Source organism: Notothenia coriiceps, unplaced genomic scaffold, assembly GCF_000735185.1.
Source record: "Notothenia coriiceps isolate Sejong01 unplaced genomic scaffold, NC01 NC01_scaffold00037246, whole genome shotgun sequence".
In the NCBI taxonomy this organism is placed as follows: Eukaryota; Metazoa; Chordata; class Actinopteri; order Perciformes; family Nototheniidae; genus Notothenia; species Notothenia coriiceps.
This window is the reverse complement of record NW_011369947.1, coordinates 27,839,646-27,861,323: the sequence shown is the minus strand read 5'-3', so window position 1 is coordinate 27,861,323 and position 21,678 is coordinate 27,839,646. Positions and strand designations below refer to the sequence as shown.

Sequence of the window (21,678 nt, the reverse complement as noted above, 5' to 3'; positions counted from 1 at the left end):
CACACACACACACACACACACACACACACACACACACACACACACACACACACACACACAGCTGAGCGAATATAACAAGGATTCATCAACCTCTGTCACAACCGGCTGACTTGACGCATACGGATATTCCCAGTTCACTTTTAGTCGGGGAGCTTCAACCAAAACTACTGGGCCTGACAGGAAAACTCATCTTGGCTTTGAGAGCATTGAATCCAGAGTCCTAGCAGCACAAACAAGGAAAGAAAACCCACAAAGGGAACTAGTTGTTGCTTTATCTAGAATTCACTGCACAGCCGAGTACATCTGGTAAATGTTATGCCAACATATGCATGTCTCGCTTCCCCTTATTCCACAGCGACACGGCATCTGTGTTCAGCTGCTGACCTCTGACCTCTCCCCCGCTCAGCCCCGACCCCGCAGTGACTCACCGATCTCGCAGCTCTCTCCAGAGAAGCCCTGAGGACAGTAGCAGCTATAGCCATCCCCTTCCTGCAGGCAGCTCCCTCCATGGAGACACGGGTTGGTCTGGCATGGGTTATTCTCCACTGTAAAGACAGACAGAGTGGGACAAATGTGAATTTATAATTGATTTCGTACAGGGAAAGAGCATTACCAAAGTGCCTCAAATGTTGACAAACTATGACAGGCAGTGAGCCAGCATTATGCTCTTCAATATCCTGACTGAGCTCATCCTCGAACAGAAAAAGAGTAGAGTGGACAGACAGTACGTAGAGACACGTCCGGGACTCCATGACTTTCTAAAAGGAGACAGATTGGATGTTTTTACGTATGTTGTGCTAGTTTATCATGACGGATTCGCCAGGCGAAGGACAGGGTGCTGACTCGACAACCTCCAGCCTCTTATCCCAGGTCCCCCGATGAGCCAAGACCCTCATAAACTAGCTAGTCATCACCCAGCCGTGCATACTGGCATGGGCATCTATTTTTATGGCACATAACAGCGTTGCAAAAGAGGTAATAAACAGATTTTATGTTGCTGGGCTATAACTCTATGCCTCGGTGGGAAACATTTAGCAGGATGAAGGCGGAGATTGAGGAGATTAAGTCGTAATTATTGCTCTTATATTTTAGGATGGGACGGAGGGAGGAAGAGAATTTGACAAGGACGGTTACCGCAGAGCGGACGTCCGGAATTTCTATTCTGTGTGCAAAAAGGACTGGAGGGAACTGGCTAGATTACGTTTCTTTTTATTATCCATCCTGATAGGATTGCAGCCCCTGACACAATCTGCCAGGCCATCTAATACACTGCATCTTCTCCATAATAACACCCAGACTCACGTAATGATGTATGAGCAGAGGGATGCTTTGCAGAACACAGAGTGCAGTTCCCCTGAAAGTCTGGGAACATTTCTACTTGTACGTTGTTTATGCATGTGTGTAAGTTTGCAATCATATGTGTGTACAATTGTGGATGTCTGTGTGACCCTGACTCATTGCAACGCTGGAGAGAAATACATTGACGTGGGTGTGTGCTCAATTTCCTGTGAAACGGAATGATAGACTCCCACCGCTGCAGAGAGGCAGCTGGTGATACACAGGGCAGGGGAGATGGAAGGGCTGCCTTTGAAATGACATACTGTAAAAGGGATTCGCTGAATGAGAAAAGTCATTAGAGACAGGCTCTTTTCTAAAATCAACAGCAGAAAGGAGAAAGAAAAACACCCTGTGTGTGATTTGAGAACATCATAGGGTAATGATAGAGATGGTAAAAAAGTGCTGAGCAGTGAATGACACACAAGATATGTTCAATGTATCTGCATGGTTGGGTTTCAAAATGGAAGGTAATGGAGGGGGGAAATGGAGAAAGGAGGTGAAGGAAAGAAGCTGCTTGAGTCATTATCCATCCATCGCTCCATCCATCCATCAATCCATCGCTCCATCCATCCATCAATCTGTCATCAAGAGAGTAATTTATCATTTCAATAGCTAACATTTAAAAGTAGTTTGCCCAACACTGTAAACAATGATAAATCCAAATGTTAATCTGTTTCCAGCAGTGTAGAAAATATAAAAACAGACTAATATCGTTGCTTCAGATTGCTAGCTTTGCGTTGTTCTATCATGCTTAAATGATTAGTTTGCTGTTGCTACATGTTAACAACCCAACAATGTGCCATATTCAGTCCATGCATCAAGCAGGCAGGATGAAAGCATGTCACCGACAGCTCCTTCGGTGTGTTTTCATGAGGCAAAATAGGGGAATGCGGGAGTTTATCAGCGTGAACCTGAATCTACTTTACTCTGCTGCTGACAACGGCAACTGTTCAGTTAAGTGATGTGATATGAAAAGCTATTGTGAGTCAGACTTGTCTACGCTCACTCTCGATGACATATAGAAAAATGTCAAAATGCAATCATTTTGGAAAATAAGCTTTTCAAGGTGGCTTCACGTTTACACAGAAATGGCTCACAGTACCTTCAATTTCATGCGTTCGCTTTCTCTAATCCACTGTGAAATGTAATATCTTTGTGACATGAACTCGCGAAATTGCCATCATCAGGTGATATTTACTGTAATGGCATTTAAATAGTATATGATTGTGTTTGTGTGTGGCATTTAATACATTATAAGCCTAAAATACAGAATATCATTCTATAAATTAGGCATGAGTATATTTAATGCAAGCAATGAAGTAGGAAAAGGGGGAACTAGATAAAAGGTTAAGCCGATTAACATTACTGCTGTTTCTAAACCAGAAATAGACTACATTTTGATTATTTATAATTAATTGTCTGAGTTTTAACTATTTTCTTAAACAATAGATTTAAAACTATGACATATTTTACTCAAAAAAAGTGGCCCTGAAAGTAAAATAAGTCTGAAGTATTCATCCTCTGGGGATACAACATGTTAGGGCCATCCATCAGGTGGACATTAATGCTGAGATAATATTCGTACACTAAGTCTGACATGTGGGTATCTCGGTTTTACATTTCAGCTCTGCCACAGCACAGGCGGATATGTATCTGCTGCAGTGATGCACACAGTGTGACTGACAGCTGAGGGCGGGTCATCAAGTCGCCTTAGTGAGGGGGGCTTCAGCAGCGAAAAGGCCAAACTTCTTAAGACCACTGCGAGTCAGTCACACCACAGAGGGTAATACTGCAGCTCGGGCTAAATGCTTTATAGTTTGTCGACGTGAAAAATGAGAGTGACATATCTTAAAACATAATCAATAAGCTCCTTAGGATTTAAGTGGATGGCATCACCATCTGATAGGACCATTAGAGCATAGCTAGTGTGTGACAACTGTGCCCTCACTTGTGCGTGGGCATGCATGTGTTTAACACCATCTAATCCTTTAGGTCTATTTCTATTGGTCCACTTTCTTAACAAAATAAACGATTTATTTATATAAGTTAAACAGTTCCAGTAAATTGCCCTGCTAAAGAGATGAAAAGGACTTTTCCTCCAGTAGAATCTGCTAGCGCTGATAAATTGTGGCTGTGCTGTCTGTGGTTATACAGACTGAGAGTGGCGCTGCAGCAGAATAGCACATTGATCCAATCTGCAGACAATTAGTTACGACTTATTACACACAAATGAGACTGTGTTCTTCACCATCTGTCCACAAACATGAGCCTGCAATCTTAGTGGTGTCATCACATGTACAGTAGACAGAAACGTAATGCATGAATGGATCAACACACGCTCGAATCAGCCCTGAACATGTAGCGCTTCAGTGTTTAAATATTCACGCCAGGGCTTTAGATGACATTTTGCGTTTTCATAATTAGGAGGGTGCGTGTGTGTGCAAAGATGTGAAACAAAAAATGAATATGCAAGTGAAGAACAGATTAAAAATGCGACAGAGAGGAGGGAGGAAGAACAGAGAGACCCTGGTATTAGGCAGGGAGACAAATTAAAATGTAGTATAGAGTAGCACAAGCATAAGCGAGAGAAAAATATCAGCTAGGGAGGGACAGAAAGTCACAGGGGGGGCTATCATACATTTCCTCCTCTCTTAATGCGTGCTGCTAGCTTATGATTAATTACACACTGGTCTTAAAATAGGTCTCCTCTTCTATGCAGACTGTGTGTCTTTCTTTTTCTGTGTGAAAGACAGAAATGAAAAGAGAAAGAGAAGAAGGAAGGAAGAACAGTCTCTGTAGCGCTACAGTTTATTATAGACACAAAAGAGAGATATATTAGGTCTTACAATAGTTCAGCTGTCAGTTCCTTTGCAGGCATATCTATCAAATAGATCATATAAGGTATTTCCCCTGACATTGAACAGATGTCTCTTCAATCCTGTGCACAATTTCTTAAAATATGTCCCTACGTGTGACATTTCACTGCTCCATGGGATCATCTGAAGTTTTCCTAAGCCTCCTTCCTAAGAGATTATCTTAGCCTTTTGCCACATTTGGGAAGATACTCCCTGATGTCAACTCATACATGCACCCAGGATTTAGAACGGGCACTGAAAGAGGATTGGGGATAAGGAAAATGTTACGAATCCCATGAAGTACCAAGCTGAGTGGTTAGCAAATTCAACATAATGGAAGCCTGCAGAAAAGGTTGAGCTGACAGAAACACTGAACTCTCCACAGATAAACGTGTTAAACACACGCACGCACGCTTGGAGCAAAACTGCACTCGCACACACTTGCATTTTATTGTATATATACACCTGCTTATCAACCGCCGCGATGCTGTGCTTGGACTCACTGAACCTTGTAATAGCTTTGCTGAGAAAGAGATCATGCAATGGCCCGTTTAAGTGTTCCCCTCCATGAGCGTGATAAGACTTCACATGCGGCCAGAGCTGCCCCGCTAAAATGTTTCCCTCTAAAGGTGCTGAGGCACACAGCACAGTTAGAGCCATATGGATAGCTGCACTAAACTGCAAAGCATGGACTTAATACAGTCCCTGTCATCATCACTTTGACGTAATGTGAAATATTCATATTGTCACTTGCATGATGACCGCAGTGAAAATGTGTTTTATGCATTGAGCGTTACAGTGCCATACAAGGCATACATAATGCATCAGTGTAAGTGGCTCTGTCAATGCTGAATGTCACCTACGCCTGGCCCAACTATGGAGGTAAGCCTAAATTAATAATTTTCTGCAGACAGTTCATAATCTTGGATAATCATTATTCATCGTTTAATGGTGATGTACTCACGAAAGCACATACAGAACGCAGCGACATTGCTACAGCAGGGCCGCAGATAGTATCCATGCATGCAGACAGGAAATGATGGCGAGTGTATCAGAGATGTTACGGTAATGTGGGACTGGGTATGGTTAAATAAATTATGATACAAGTACAACCAGTACCAGTACCTATAAAGTGATACTGCAAAACAATAGGGAATGATTTTAGATTGGATACCTGTCATGTCACTACTATGCAATGAAGTCTTTACTTCCAACTCCATGCAATACACAGCACTCAACTAAACCACACAGCAGCCTGTATTGGTTATAGCTGCTGTGGTTGCGGGTCGATCATGTGACTCATTAAATAGAATAACACTTGAGGTGATGGCTGAAAGTAAAATCCTTTTTTTTCGATCTGGGTACAAATTGGATCAAGTGCAGGTATCTTTTTACTGGAGTAGTTTTGATACTCCTTGGTTCTGGGTTATTTTAGGTGATGCTTGACTCATTACCTTAACTATCTGATAAGTGACAGCCATTGCAACCTGACCTTGATGAGTATGTCTGTCTTCTTTGTCCCAAACGCAATGACTGTTGTTACCGTTCACCATGTCATCTGCATGACCCGAGTGTCTCCAAGTTTCCATCCCTTCCCAGACAGGAAGGACTGAGTCAGGCTCACAGGAAGGAATATAATCCATGTATCAACGTGTCCCCTGACAGACAAGTCACTCACTGCAGATGAGCTACAATTACTGCCATGGCAAGTTGAATACACACCAGGGGAAAATGAAACCTATTTCTGCTGAAATAGAGATAACACCTCTCTCTTGCACTAAGACGCAAACTCCAATGTGGTCTCAGATTACTTCAAAGTGATTGATTTGAGGAGGTGAGCTGCATGAGGGTTGAAATGGAGGGTGAGGAGGTGGCGGAGGAGAGAAGAAGAAGAGACGGAGAGAGAGACACAGAGGTTAGGTTTTTGTTGGTGGAGCTGCTCCAGTTGGTGCTGATGATGTCAGCGCCCCAGCAGTCAGTCTGCAGAGTCAGACAATCTAATGTGAGCAGAGCCTGAGCGTCTGCAGTGAGAGCATTACAACAAACTCAGTCCATGAGGTCGAAAACACATCGGGGAGGGTCAGCGCGCCTCGCCTCCCTGAATGTAGGCGTCCACCCCTCTCTTTAACCCACTGTTCCAACTGTCAGTCAAAAAAAGCAAGACAAAAACTATTTTTGGAAATGACAGGACAGAAAAGAACCAAACATGGATTTTCACACTGAAAAAACAAATAAAGGACAGTCAGGTCATTTGATGCCATATACTGTATGGTTGTTCTGTAAGTCTGTTTTAAGACACTGGTACTGGCCTGCTGTGGATTGATATGATTCTCACTACTTCGTGACCTTGGTTAAACCCTACACTCCAGCATATGCACTTCACTCTGCATTGGCCAATCAGTTAGCTACTGTACCCTCACTGTGGGGGGGACCCAGTTATCGCCCTGTCTCTTTTCTATCTTGGCTCCCGAAATGGCAAAATAAGCTACCCATATATCAGGAGTGCTGAAAACTCTTTAATCTCAGACGAAAAAACCTGCCTGTTTTGACTGCACCTTGGCCATTAGAACTAACACTTATATTGCACTTATTATAAGTGGCTTTGGATGAAAGTGACAGCTAAATGTACTATAATGTAAGTATAGGTTTTATCTATACGCGGCGGCGTGTGGAGCAGTGGGTTGTGCGTAGGTGTTCGGATCAGGGTGTCGCTGTGTCCCTGGGCAAGACACTTCACCCCAAATTGCTCCTGTGGGGATTGTCCACAGTATTGAGTATGTAAGTTGCTTTGGATAAAAGCGTCTAACATGTAATGTAAACATTTTTTTAAATCTACAGTCACAGGCTGTCTTCACCAGTTTGAACTCTATATTGACTATGTTTCAGAATGTTTGACAACCCAAGATTTCCCGTTTAGCCGCTATCCTGACAATAAAAAATGGCTAATGTTGGTGTTGAACATGTGGTCTTAAAGAAAACTACGCTTCTATTAGTCCAAGAGGTTGCATAGTGTTTGAAGTGTGTTGTTGTAAAGAATAATAAAGTATCACTCCATTGATCTCCTCTCCACAGGGAGATCAGAGCACCCGGCTGAGCGTTCCCAGGCTGGCAGGAAGTCAGTGCTCAAGGACAACTGACAACTTACAGTAGATACTGAATCTGGGCTTGATCCCAGCTTGACCACTTGAAAGGCTGCAGTCGCCACCCTGCATCCTCTGGGAATGTGTTCCCGTAGAGTGAGGGTTGTCGATGGAGCAGGTGTAGCTGTGTGATTACTGTCCCGAGCCCAGGCTGAGCGGCCTCTGACAAACTAGGATTGATGAGCTCTGCAGAAGAGGGAGCAGCTATTTCTGTCCGTCTGAACACATGCAGCACCCTGCGTATGGCTGCTTATAGACGCCTTTGTGTATCTGAGAGATGGGAGAGTGAAAACAACACTTGATGTAGACTGCAGTCTGTAAACACTCCATATGTAATCCATTACAGAAGCGCATCTATTATTACTGAGCACGCTGAAAGCTGCTATCAATACTGGATTACTCAAATAACTGAGAGTCGCTTGCCAGTATATTATACTGTTCCATGTTATTATTTATTCACAAAGAGCTAGGATCAGTTTAATGGTGTGAACATCAATCCTACAGGTGTATGTGACATAAGACATGAAAGATGCAAGAAAAAAAACCTATATAATATGGAAAATATAGTTTATGTTTATATATAAAAACGAACTATATTTTTGTTACACACATGTATTTGTTTTTATATATAAAGACAAACTATTTCAGATTTAGAATCCTCAATATGTTGAGTTTCACCTCTTTTTCACCTCGCATTAAATGGTTGCTTCGCCTCGCCAAGCAAGCTCACATGCTCACACACACACACACACACACACACACACACACACACACACACACACACACACACACACACACACACACACACACACACACACACACACACAAAGCATGACACTTGCAATTAGTTACTGCGCCAGAAGCCTGAGACAGCAGAAAGCAGCCGATGCGCTCCCAGTGAGTTCCTCAGAGCGTCACACTGGATCAGCCCGGAGAGGGGGGGTAAACTGCCCGCAATGCAATACAAGCCAATACAGCGGGCTTGTGCGGTGAGACTTACGCAGAAATTGAGGATCTATTGTTACAGGAGCGACACTTGTGGCGTCTCCATTCGTCCTAAATAAATTGCATTATCTGCGCTGTCAGAGTGGCGAGAAAATAATCCATCCCGGCTTATCATCACAAACACATTCTATCCACCTTTGATTTTTCCCCCTCTTCTTTTCAATGTCTCTTCACTCTCATATTCAGGGCTTTGTGAAAGGAGAATATTGAATCAACCGTATTCCACTTTTTCAAAATGATCTAGTAATATTGTATACGTGCACAAGGCAGACCGTAACAATTACTGTCGGTGATGTTTCATGAATTATTCATATTCCGCCTTACATGATTACACCATACAACATGTATTGTTACTCTTCAAGTCATGCCACAGCGCCTAATGAACAAACACACTCTTGATTAGTATGCATCAAATGAAGTGTGGGATGTGCACACAGATCAAGGCTGAGTTCCTATTTCCAGTACAATCAGACATGTAGATGTGTGCTTCACATTTTTATAATGGTGAAAAAAGTGGTGCAAGAAAAACAAATGGATATGTTCCTGACCTTGAAGTGCACTTTGCCCATCAGTTTGTGTTTTGCATGCCCTGCAAGGCCAGTGAGATGATCAAGTGGGAGATGAGGGGCGCATATAAGAGAGGGATGCAAATTAATGCGGACTAACATTGGGTTTGAGAGTCACAAAATACAAAATAATCCTGAAAAATAGGCATAAAAACCTTCATTAGTTACTCTCCAGACACTTTCCAGATATCAAACTAAAAAGTAAAACTGTAGAGTGATCACAGCCAGAAGGTGGGTACATCTTTTTGTCATCTGCTATCTCACAACAGCAAACTGAAGCCAACCAGATAGACTGCATCTGTTTATCTGCAGCTTCTACTTGATGAAGTGCCGTGTCAAAATGCCCTAGGATCAACTGTGGGGACTGTAGCTTTATGACATCATATACAAGCTAGATCAGGCTGCTGAAAAACAAACTGCCTCAATCAGCACAGCGTTCATTATATAGGTTTGAATCCAAATGTGTTAAGATTGTTACTTGTTTCCTGTTTGTAAAGTGCCCTTGGGTGACATGAAAGGCCCTCATCTTATAATTATTAACATTATCACTGGGGGAAAAACATAGAGCACAAGGGGAAAAGTCTCCAAAGATTTTGAAACTGCAAATGTAATTGCAATATATTCCAATTTCAACTCTGACTGTCTGACTGGTTTGGTTCAATCTCAATAGGATGGTGCAGGAATGAAGCAGTACTGTACATGCACAGAATAGTAAGTATCGATCATTATCATTCAGAAAAAGACCACGCATCACTATGGCAAAAATCTGACCAGACCTTCAATAACCCCACAAATATAAATGACACCCACGAAGGTGCATCATCCGGTTTGGCAACACATCTGTGCCGCTGTGTATTTGTGTCTTGTAAGTCTGCAGCTCAAAGAAAACAACACAAGTTCCCTATTAGGAAAATCTGTTTTGCACACTTCTCCCTATTTTGGTGAGTCATTGTCATCATGCCCCACTGTGATTGGCACAGCTGCTTGAAGAGGGATAAGACCACGAAAAAACATGACTAACAGAGAAGACAATGATTAATCACCCAATCCTCCTATTTATATTCTACCTTTCTTGCACATATTATTATCATGCACAAATACAAACAACAAAAACAAGTATATTTTAACACAACTTTCCTGACCTTGAACACATGACCTTACACGTTGTTCAGCTTGTTGCCATTACACAAGAGCCCCAAGTCAGAAAGAAATAAGCCACACACACACACACACACACACACACACACACACACACACACACACACACACACACACACACACACAGTGGATCTCAGACTCCTTTTTCCTGCATGTTTGTATTCCACTGTGGTTTCTATCAAGAAGTAGTTCTGACAGCAGAGCAGAGCTATTAAGAGACGCAAGCTGTTGAGGAGGGTTTTTGCCTGGAGACCAGTTTTCAGCTCAACAAAGAAGAACTACTTTACATGACCTCACAGTGCCCCTGCCAGTAGAAACTATGAAAAGAAGCTTGCAAATCATTGAAGCAACTATAACAAATACACCCTTTAATCTTTAGAACTCGCAAATTCTATAATTGACACCTTCATATCCACACATCCCACCACCCTAAAAAAAAAAGAACATGCTCTGCTTTTTTCCAGGTCTTTGAATCCTCCCCGCAGGGACATATCGTCTGGTGTGTCTGACATGCCCTACATGAGGAGACCCCCTCAACCCCTACACCCGCTGTGGGCTGGCTGCTGCATGATGCGTTGTGACTGACGCCAGGAGCCAAAGACCCCTGACTCCGCCTTCAGTGAGGGGGAGTAGACTCAGTCAGGCAATGTGGCAGCTCCAAACCCCAGCTGGGCGCACTCATCCTCTCGCTGCCACTCCTCGGTAGCTAGAAAATACCTCAATTTAAAATCACACAATTCACTGTTAACCTTGATGGCAGGCGGCTACGTTTTTCCGACGAGCGTGTGCATGCATGTGTGACCGGCTGTGTCTGACTGCAATTGGAGAATAAAAATGCAGAAAAATTGCATTTCAGGGACACTGACGTTTAAATCTTGTTGAACAGGCATAAAAGCAGTTTCACATTATAATAAGTATATATCCAGATCCTTCTCGTTCAGAGGCAGAGAGAATCTGATCTGAAAGCAACATGGCTGTGTATTTCTAGCTTCCATTCTTTGACCTCTAAGAGGACCAATTTGTTTGATACAGACAGAGAAGTGAGATGTCCTTTCCATAACAGGAAACAGATTCCTGACGTCTCATCTGATAGCGCCTGAATGCTCCATTGTAACGGTTACCCACACAAAAACAAGCAGTTAAGTCTCTCCTGCTCTGCAAAGCCACACAATGGCTCCACACAGAGGATTATATTCCTTCTGACAATCTCCTGCCAAGCTCTCTGTCTCCATCCATCCCTCCCATCATTTCCCAATTGGTGGCACACAGGGGTGATGTTGTTCGTGTCTTTATGAAACTCTATGCACCCTCAGGGGTCCTAAAGCTGTGACTGACAATAAAACTCAGATAGGAATTCATTGTGCTAGAAGTAAGAAGAACAAAAACCTTCCTCAGTGAATCCATGTCTGTGTTTTAATGGGGTGACATATGGCTCTGCACAGGACTTCTCTTATCTGGTTTACAGAGGCGGCTAAATGAAAATGACTACAATAAAATCAGAGGAGATGAGGACGCCTGAATGCTCCAACAAGCAGGAGATGGTTATATTTGCTGTTTGGCTGAATGTTATACTGTGTAGTTAGATTCCTCATTGAGCCTGTGGGTTTGACTGTGTCTTCTCTTAAAGCCAAGAGGAGTAAATATTCACTATGCTGGCAGGTTTGGAAAAATCTACGATTATTGTAAACCTCCAATCCAAAAATGCAATATTATGGAAAGTAACACGTTAGAGACCAGAAATCCTCTCGGAACAATGCTTTGTTTATGTGAGCATAAGGCACTGTCCTATCTAAACAAAGACATGATTATTACAAAGCATATGTTGTGCAGAGGGAAACAGAAATTAAAGCTAGCGTCCACAGTTGCTGTGTTGCTGAAGTCAACATGGTACAGTATGATCAGCCCCCAAGCTTATCTCTAGAGGGCTGGGATTAGGGCTGCTCGATTATGGCAAAAATCATAATCTCGATTATTTGGGTCAATAATTGATATCACGATTATTAAAAACGATTATCCATTTACTTTGAAAACATCAATTTATTGGAGAAAAATAATTTGAACAGTATGTTTTTAACAGTTGATTACCCTGAACTTTAAGTATAATTCAACTGAAAAACCAATTTATTCGTTTTATTTCGATTACGTTGTTTTCGTAATCGTTGCAAGCCATAATCGTAATTGCGATTAAAATACGATTAATTGAGCAGCCCTAGCTGGGATGTTAAAAAATATTCATAAAAACTACAATAAAACTTGTTTTGGAGTTCTGCTGTGGATCTGCCAGCAGTGACAGTCAAGAGAGTCATTCATCTGCCATAATGGCAGCTCTGGGTCATACATACAGAAAATAAAATACAGCTGTCTGTGATGGGGCTCCTATAGAGGCTGAATAATCACCAGGTTGTGTTGTGGCACCAAAGATAATAAACCATTTTTATCATGCCATAAAAATACCTGTTTAAGTCACCTCTTCTGTTTTTTTCAGGCTCACTGCAGAATATTAAACACAAATGTTGATGGTGCATTAGCTTTACAAACATAGCAGTTTGTTTCATTGACTTTGAATATATAAATCAACATTTTCTATTCCCCAGAATGTCAGTGAACACTGATATTTTACTGCCGCGTTTGGCCTGCTAAAGAGACATTTCCTTACTGAATTATTTAGTCACTATCTTTAACTTTAACAGCTAAAAAACCAACAGCACTTTGCAAAGCGGTAAATATTTGCCTTTCATATCGCAGCTTGCTGTGATGTTCAGCGACCTTTTCAGGCACAGCACTTGACTTGGTCCATGGAGAGACTGAGTATCGTATACTGCTGTGCTCACACACGTCTGTACACAACTTCTTGAATGCTGAAAACTGCTGTGAGAACAAATTAAATACGCCAAATTCGACATTAGTGTACAACTTCTTAAAACACATTAACACTTCCTACAGATTAATAACTTGTGTGTAACTCTTTATCTCATCCATATTCTTTAACTCTCTTCACAATCTTGATCGTCCCTCCTGTCCATGAAGGTTTTTTCACCCTGGGCTTAATATTAGCAAAGTTGCATTGAATATTCAAAACAATCTTTTGCCTCAAAATGATTGCCTATGTTGTTGCCATGTTAGTTTAGCTTTAAGCTTCTAGCCCAGCAAGAGTAGCCTCAGTTCAAGAGAGAGAAGTGATGATAAAATATTCCATCTCTTCTCTGCCTGTTAGCGCTACTGATAATTCTGCACATGGGAAGGCTGTATGTATCATGTGGTCTGGTCTACAGTCAACTTCCGCCTGCGACAGTTCTTTGATGCCAGCCCTGTTGCCCCAGGGTTAAACAACACACTCCATTTTTAGGGAACTTATCCATTATCCACAATATGAGATTAGCATCAACCAGAGTACAATATTTATCAAGGACCAAGGCTTCCTTCTTTTAGAGGCTAATCCAGAGGTATTGGTTCTGCCCAGGGAGAAACAGAAAAAACAACAATTCAAGCTTTAGCAACATTGTCATCCAAGTTGGTACCGATAACGTGAATATTGAGGTGTGTGAGGTCACAAAGGTTAGACTATCTAGCACATTTAGTTTCTCCAGTATAATTGGTTTCAAACTTGATATCCCTAACCTGTGAGATCATGATGTTTCGTGTTTTCCTGTGTTTAACTGGCCTTCTTTCTTGAGAAGGGACCACTTCTTTACCCAGGAATTTAGACAGGTGATTAGAAGAGTTTGACGTAATTAACATAAAGCAAATTCATTGGATTTTTTCTGGTGCCTTTCATTATGAACAATCACTGAATCTCTTCTCACCACAGTGTACTTAAGCTCATCTTCAACACTTAGATTGCTTCCCTTGGTTGACAGGATACAAAGAGCCTGTGCTCAGTCAGCATGAGTATCGCCATTTCATCCCACACCACGATGAAGCCCAGTGTCCCTTAAGGCTCTTCTTTAACAAATCCCATTCATCTAATATGCCGCAGCCAATAGCACAGGATTATATTCAGCAGGAGGGTTTGATATGGAAAAATGAAGGCATTACACCATGAAAAGAAACTTGGAGACGAGAAGCAGATAGTAGGCTGACAGATCAGGCGGAGGATTTAAGGGAGGTGAGGCTTTTCTAAAAGGTAGTGACAAGGATCCTGCTGAGGCTGAGGATCGTACAGGGGACGGGTACAGTTAGATGGCAATTGACTGCTCTGTGTTGTATCACGTTGGAGTTCAAAAGGCTATCAAAACATTATGCCAGCGAGAGTCATAACAATGACCAGAGATGTAATAAAATACATTAAGTCAGGGAGACAGGGAGCAAAGGAGAGCGGGGGAAAAAGAAAAAAAAAGCCAGGAAGGGCGAGACAGAGCAAAGAAGGATGGAGAAAATAAAGGATGGGATACACTTGGAGGGAGAGGCAGAAAAATCAATAGACTTCTATATGCAGCATGAGAATGTCTTGCTGCTCCAGACAGCCTATCCAAGGACTCCAAAAGCCAACAGACAAACTGAACATCTATCCAGAGACCCATGCTGATAATATGCCAACCCAGCCTGTCCCTGTCTCCATTTATCTCCTTCTTTCCCCCCTCCATCCCTGACTACACACAGACACACTTGAGGATGCTGGCTGTTCTCCTCCAAATGTAACACTCTAATTTGGGTGAGCGCTGGCTGCTGTGTTATTGATGTTGCCAGAGGTCTGATCTATCTGGAGCCCGGGACAAGGCTTTAGTCAAGATGCCTATAACTCAGAGACATCCTGTTCCCTGTTTGCCAGAGTCTCAAACGGGCGCTGGTCATTATAAGGCCGGACAGACATACCGTATCCGCCTGCCTTGCTTCGTCACCCTGCGCGGCTGGGTACCAGTGCTCTGAGGCATTCGGCGTATTTCCACTCCTGTTGGGATTCTCTGCAGTTAAAGCTGCTATTGTAACTTGTTTGTGCTATTCAAACTTGTATAAAAACGGTCTTTAGGATTATACAATATGGACATTAAGATATGAGTAATTCAAAAACAAACAAAATGAAATGTGTTTACTTTCTGACAGCGTTCACAGTGAAGAATTAAGACATATACTCTGTGTCTTTGTGTGTGTGTATGATGGTGAAGCATGCGGGGTGGATTATCGAGGTTTACTCCTGAGCAAGTTTGGCTTGCTGCTGCTTTTTCACATACATTTAGTTATGTGTGTGTTCGTGCATACATCCAACCATCTGTGTGGGTTTAGCTGGAGGCCAGAGCGATGTGGAATTGGAAAGCTGGACGTGCTGTTATACACCGGTGTCTTATCACTCTGATATATGGCCAAATAGGACACATAGGGGCTGAGACTGGCCTGATAACAAACAATGAATGAAGATTGGATGAAGTGTAAAGAAAGGGAGGAGGAAAGGACGGAAGGAAGGAAGGAAGGAAGGAAGGAAGGAAGGAAGGAAGGAAGGAAGGAAGGAAGGGAAATTGAGGAGGAACAACGTGCTCCCTGGAGGCCCATGCTGTGTAGAGTAGTGTGTGATCATTGATTAAAGAGGTTTATGTACTCCCTAGTAGAGGACACGCTCACCCCTCTCTCTTTCTCCCCCATTCTTCTTCCCCAGAGCTGTCTATCCTTCTGCCCTTTCCCTCCTCTCTCTCCATCTCTCCACTGTAATGGGGAGAGAACAATTGTTGTAATTTCCCCTGCACTATAACTGACAACTGCAAAAGGTCATTCAGAGGGAGGAGTCTGCTTGTAGTCGCTCAGTCACAAAATACTGATAAACATTCTGTTTTCTTTTAATTTCCTTCTGCAGTAAATATATTACAATTCAGCAAGTGTCACTGGGCTCCAACTACATAAACCAAATGATTTATTTCTGAAAGAAATCTGAATAATTCTCGATGTTTACGATATTAGTGTCACAGTCGTGCTCCACAGTAAGCATAGTTTACTTTTTATCAGTTAGTGGCTCTCATTTATACCAAAACCACAGTTTTATGAGAAGATGCCCCTCCTGGTTTTAATGAATGGAAGAAGGTAACATTTCAACCAAAAATGGGGCACTTTTGGTAGAAATGACAAATCAATGGAGTTAACCAAGTGGTGATTCTTCCCAGGAGAAGATCTTTGACAAAAATGTGAAAGCAAGGTAACAGAAAAGGAGTACAGATTTTAAAAAAGTAATTGTGAGTAGCTTTTACAGTGAACATATCAAGCTAACTTCTGTTCAACATATTGCAAATTATTAATTTTCCTTTGACAGAAGCACATTCCTGTCTGAATGTTTAAGGTGCTGACTCATTACTAGGGGAACAAAAGGCTTCATCTAAGTGCAGCGAGTGAATCCCTACTGGCTCTGACCACTCCATGTATTGTCTCATAAATAAAAAATTTATAAATGTCCTTTGCTGTGCAGGATGACGAATGATCCGAGTCAGAAGTTTGTAAATGGATTTTCAAAAAACCTGAAAATACCAGATGCACTGAGCCGAAAATGAAAGAATGACATTAGTTTGGCAGAAACATAAAAGAAATATCGCAGTAATTGAAGACTGATACATAAAACATAAGCAAACACATTTTGTTCGTTGATATTACAAACATAGCGTTTGTTATGTCCATTTACTCTGTGTTTTTCTGCCACAGCAGCAGGTCCATTAACTACCAAAAGAAATCAATGCGAGCACACTCAATCAAACAGCACAGACACTGCTTATACTGTGAACAACAAGTTTGGAGTGCGAGAAGTTGAACCGACCGTGGAAAAAAACAACAGAGTGAACACGGACAGACTTTAATAATGAGAAAGGAGAGGAGACGGCAGTCAATTACAAGTCCCATCTTGTAGTTTGTGTCTACATTGATTTGATGGGGACTAGGACCTCCGCCTCTCCCCAGTTCACCTAATTGCACTCGCTCTGACCCGCTAATTACTTCACTGGACCCAGTTGGTCTCACGTCAGTGGACTGCCTCTCTGTCTCGAGCCGTCTCTCTAAACCAACGTGGGAGGATGAGAGAAGAGAAAACAAGCCTGGATTAAGAATGCATGATGCGTGGGAGAGAGAGGGGAAATGTAGAATGAAACAACAAGAGACAGCTCACGGTACAAATAAGAGAGGTGTGTATATTTCAGGTGGTTTGCAGAGGCTGTGAACTCAGGTGGAGGATTATTATTGAACACACTGATGTTACTGAACTGTATGTCCCCTCAGAACAGAGAGGATATGAGGGATGATCCTTGCTCTCGCTGAGCTGCATACATAATTAAATAAATTGCTACTGATTAGATAATCACTCATAATCACGAGGATAATGGTGACAGTCAAGTACATTGATCAGGAACACTGGGGAAGCTCACTTACCTGATGGGACGAGTCCGAAGGCCCAGTTGGGTATGAGCATGCCGAAAGGGTTGTTTGTGTCTTTGTTGTCTTTCGTAGTTTTATGGTCCTCTGACTTTGGGTTTTTGAAAGGTGTCCACCGACTTCCAACCACGAAGGACTCAGACACGGCAGACCTGGATTCCATTTGTGTGGCGCCAACGTTAGAGTCAGATGCAAAAGTGGTCAACTGAACAACGCCCGTAGTCGTTTGAGATTCGTCGCCGGTTGCGGGAGTCGCTGAGAGGTTGGGTGTTGTTTTCTCCCGGTCTTCCTGAACCCATGAGATGGAAATAGACGGCTCCTCTGTGGTGGCGCTCTCTGAGGAGTTTTCTGTGGTGGTTGCTGTGGTGGTAGGATCCGTCCTCTGCGTGTCTCTGGTTGTCAGAAGCTCCACTGTGGTCACTTCAGAGGTTGTCAGCACCTCCATACGAGCTTCAGGTGTAGATGTCACCACTTCCTTTCCGCTGGTTTCTTCGCTGTTCTTTGTAGACAAAGGAGTGAAACCTGGATTTGAACTGCTTTCCCCTCTTCGTGAAGGAGCAGAGGAGAGGTGGTCGGTGGGCCTGTGGACGTAGAGGATCTCTCCCCTGGCCTCTGCTGTGTCTGAAGGTGTGGTGGTGGGCTGTGGCACCAGCTGCCAGTGGGAGAGAGTAGTGTGTTCTGCCACAGTCGCAGCCTCAGTCTGGTTGAGTGAAGTCGTGTTGGCTTTCAATCCAAACCCATCAGGAAAGTTGCTCCCCTCACCGCTCCCCTCCATCTCCTTGTCCTCCCCTGATGCCACTCTGGCAGCGTTAACATCTTCTCCATCCTGGTCCTTCCCCTGACCAGAATAGTTTTCAGGGATGTCCCGTCGAAGGGAGGTGGGCAGGGTCATCACCTCGACTGGCCCACTTTTTGCTTCCATAGGCTCCCAGGAGGGGCGTTTACCCAAAAACGGCGCCTTTCCAGGAGGACCTAGTTTAGAGGCACGCATGGATTTGATGGCCCACCGAAAGTGGTTGCTGGGGTCTGAAGAGAAAGCAGGGCCACCTCTGGGACCCTGAGGCCCGGATACCATGACATGTTCAGTGGGTGGCGATCTCTCGTTGGGACCTGTGGCAGTGAATCCTAAAGGGAACAAAGATACAGAATAGATTAATTAAAACAATTCCATTACGGGGGTGGAGAGCACGGGGGTGGGTTTAATTTTATGGATGTGAAATTGGCAATTACAACTAAAGCCTGGCTTACATGAGCCCCATATTACACTTACAGGGGGATCAGTTTCCAAATAATCAGGTGGGAGCATTGTCTGGTGATGAGTTTCTGTCATGTGAGGACTATGTCACTGATTTGTTTTTAAACTTATTTTCTATTTTTTTAGACTTTGTAGAAATTGTGTAGAAACTTGGACCACATCCATTGGGTTTGAGTCCCATCTGTTCATAGAGTTTACAGTGAAACAGACAAATAAAGTACTACAGAAAATGAAATGTTTCTCTTTACAACAGCATGTATTCTTGACTAAATAGGCAACAACTACAGTTGACGTTTGTCAAAACACAAGACATCATTGAGTGTTATTTATAGTCATCAACAACTGCTCCTTACTACAGGGGCTGAACCTGATCCAGTCCAACATCTAATTCCTACAATATTTCCTGTAAAATATGTCAATCGCTTCTGTTATTAACCTTAAATGATCAAATTAAGAACACATTATACCAGATCAAACTAAATTGATAATAAACCCAAACAATAAAACATTCTTGCAGAAACCTTACTACATGGGGAAACTCTATTCTCCAAATTGTCTTTTATATATTAATACAACGCATTAACCAATAGCAATGTTCTCTAACAATGTGCTTTTTGAAGTATGTTGAAGATATACCGTACATATGCAAATAGAGTTAAACCAAATAAATGTTTATTTTCCTTTTATCCTTCCATTTCTGAAAGGCTCAAGACGGACTGCACTTTTCGGTGAACTGAAAGCAGCAATTATAATTCACTGTAAAGTAGATCTTTTAGGCTTCTTTCCTCACCAGTGGAGCGGATCAGTGCGGCTACAAAAGTTCCTGGAGTTTGTAGAGAAAGATGGGAGCCATCCCTCAAACACACTTGTGCACGCACACATACACTGACACAAACGTATCAAAAGCGTGGAAGGATGTATTCAAAGTAATTTCACACTTCTCTTCTCTGTCCCTGTTTTCTTATTCCCTGTGGATTCTTTTACCCCCAACCGTCTCCTGCAGGAACACATTTGCCTGTGGTGAGAGAAGCCAAGTGGAAAAACGCAGGAGCACTGGCAACACGATAAGCAAATGACTTTCTCCAAAACAAGCTCCATCTAGACATGTTTATTTAGATGAAGTGGCCCACTGTACCTTATCAGCTTACGGCTATAAACCAGACACTGTCTACACACCATCAATAATTCATTCAGTCTGCATGTGTGACTCACGGTTGGTTTTTTTCGGGCCACAGTGCGGTCATGTCACCGAGAGGCCCGGCTAGTGTTGCTAACATCATCATCACCGTCGTTTGGCTGTCCTCAGTTCAGTTAATATGTCGGAAAAGTACAGCAATACTGAAGGGCGTGTGCTACACAACCCAGCACAAAAAATTACCATGAGAGGGAGAACATACACAAATATGTCCATGCATGAAATATTAAAAATGTGCGTCAATTATTCAAGAGGTCCGCTGTTGCCTCATGCCCAAGCGAGGCTTACGAGTCTGAGGTTCATTTCCATAAGAGACGTGTGGAGAGGCGTAATTGTTCTATTAATAATCCAAATAGCTAATTACATACTTTTACTACACACACTGCTGAAAGTAAGGATAATTAAACACATTCATTTGGTTTGATCATTCATGTAATGAGCCATGTTATAAATAAAATGAAACAATTAGGCAACGGTTTGGATGGTTCGAGCACAGTTAAAGTTCAGCTCTGATTCTGTTAATCTGTTGGTGGAAAAGCTACAGCTTTAACTGAAATGCAGCAAAACAAACTTATGATAAACCCTGTTCAGATGGTAATTTTGAGCTTCCGCTTTGAGTGGTTCTGCTGTGTTGATTCCACTTTACTGGAGTAAACAGGCTGAGAAAAATCCCTCGGGTCAGGCAGACATGTTGTTAAATTGAGAGGATTGAGGCTGACAATGAGAGAGACACACAGAGAGAGCTGCCACCAATGGCACCTCATCCCACCTGCACTTACTGTATGGCATCCAATAAAAGAAACACTGGGCTGAAGATATTGCATGGCCATGGGAATAATGTCAGGAGCATCTACACTGAGTGTCAGTGCACAGAACCCCCTGTCGTCTCTCACATGAATGCAGTCTCTGCTATTGAAGAAACTGGTTTCATGACAGAAAGTCGACCCTTAAGAGCTCATTCAAATGCTATATGCGCTCTTCGGAGGCAGATCACTCCACTAGGAGCTCTACAAAATAAAACTTAATTCAATAAAATGTTCTAAATGTTTTGATTTGCAGGGAAGATGATTTAAGTCATCGCTCTACATGCAGAGCCCTTTTCAAAGTAATTTGATTCAACACTTAAATTCTAATCTCTCTTGGACGGGCTGTCTGCAGTGCGAAGCTTCGCACCCCCCTCAATCAAAAGAGGCAACATGGCACCATCAGTTACTGAGGAGTGTTGAGATCCAAGGGATAGCCCGAGGTGTGCGATAACCAAGTTTATTCAGCTCACTGATGCTGCTTTAAGAAGAGACATCAGTTGGGTAGCTTTCCATCATGGCAACATTAAAGACAGAAAGACTTATCCTCGCCCCCCCTTTCCTCCATCTTCCCCCCCTCTCCCCTCTTCCTCATCCCCCTCCTGTGATGCTCGTCCTTGCTGTAGTGATCATTACCGCCTACCTTCAGAGAGCTGGGGCCTAATTGGCAGAGACAAAGATGGAGGTGAGAGGGAACGGCGGTGCAGCCCAACCTCCACGTTAATTGGATACGCCTGTGAATAATGCATGTGGAATAAAGCTTGGATTTTCCTTTATACCATGGAGGTTAGCGTTGGATGTCAGGTAGCACAGCAGCATTTATATTAATAAAGCCTGCAATTGGTAGTTGAGAAGAGCCTATCACCTTTATTACATCATTTTGTGGGAGATACTTGTTTTAATCCTCCCCTATATCGGATGTTTTATTCATTTAAAGAAAAGCTTCCTTCTTTCAATGTGTTGGTAAACTTTATTTGGCTTCTGTTTGCTACATTTCTCCACTTTCAGCCCTAGGATTAGTTTGTCTG

At 42.7% G+C, this 21,678-nt stretch overlaps 1 protein-coding gene across 1 annotated transcript in view; it reads right to left on the bottom strand.

Annotated features, from left to right (window-relative positions):
- Window positions 1-21,678, bottom strand: part of LOC104966594 (neurocan core protein-like) — a 72,569-nt gene that overhangs the window by 36,939 nt on the left and 13,952 nt on the right. The window contains exons 7-8 of the mRNA XM_010795781.1: window positions 17,395-18,522; window positions 429-545 (exon numbers count right to left, since the gene is read on the bottom strand). Coding sequence (XP_010794083.1) covers window positions 429-545; window positions 17,395-18,522 — 1,245 coding nt within the window. The remainder of the gene's footprint in view (window positions 1-428; window positions 546-17,394; window positions 18,523-21,678) is intronic.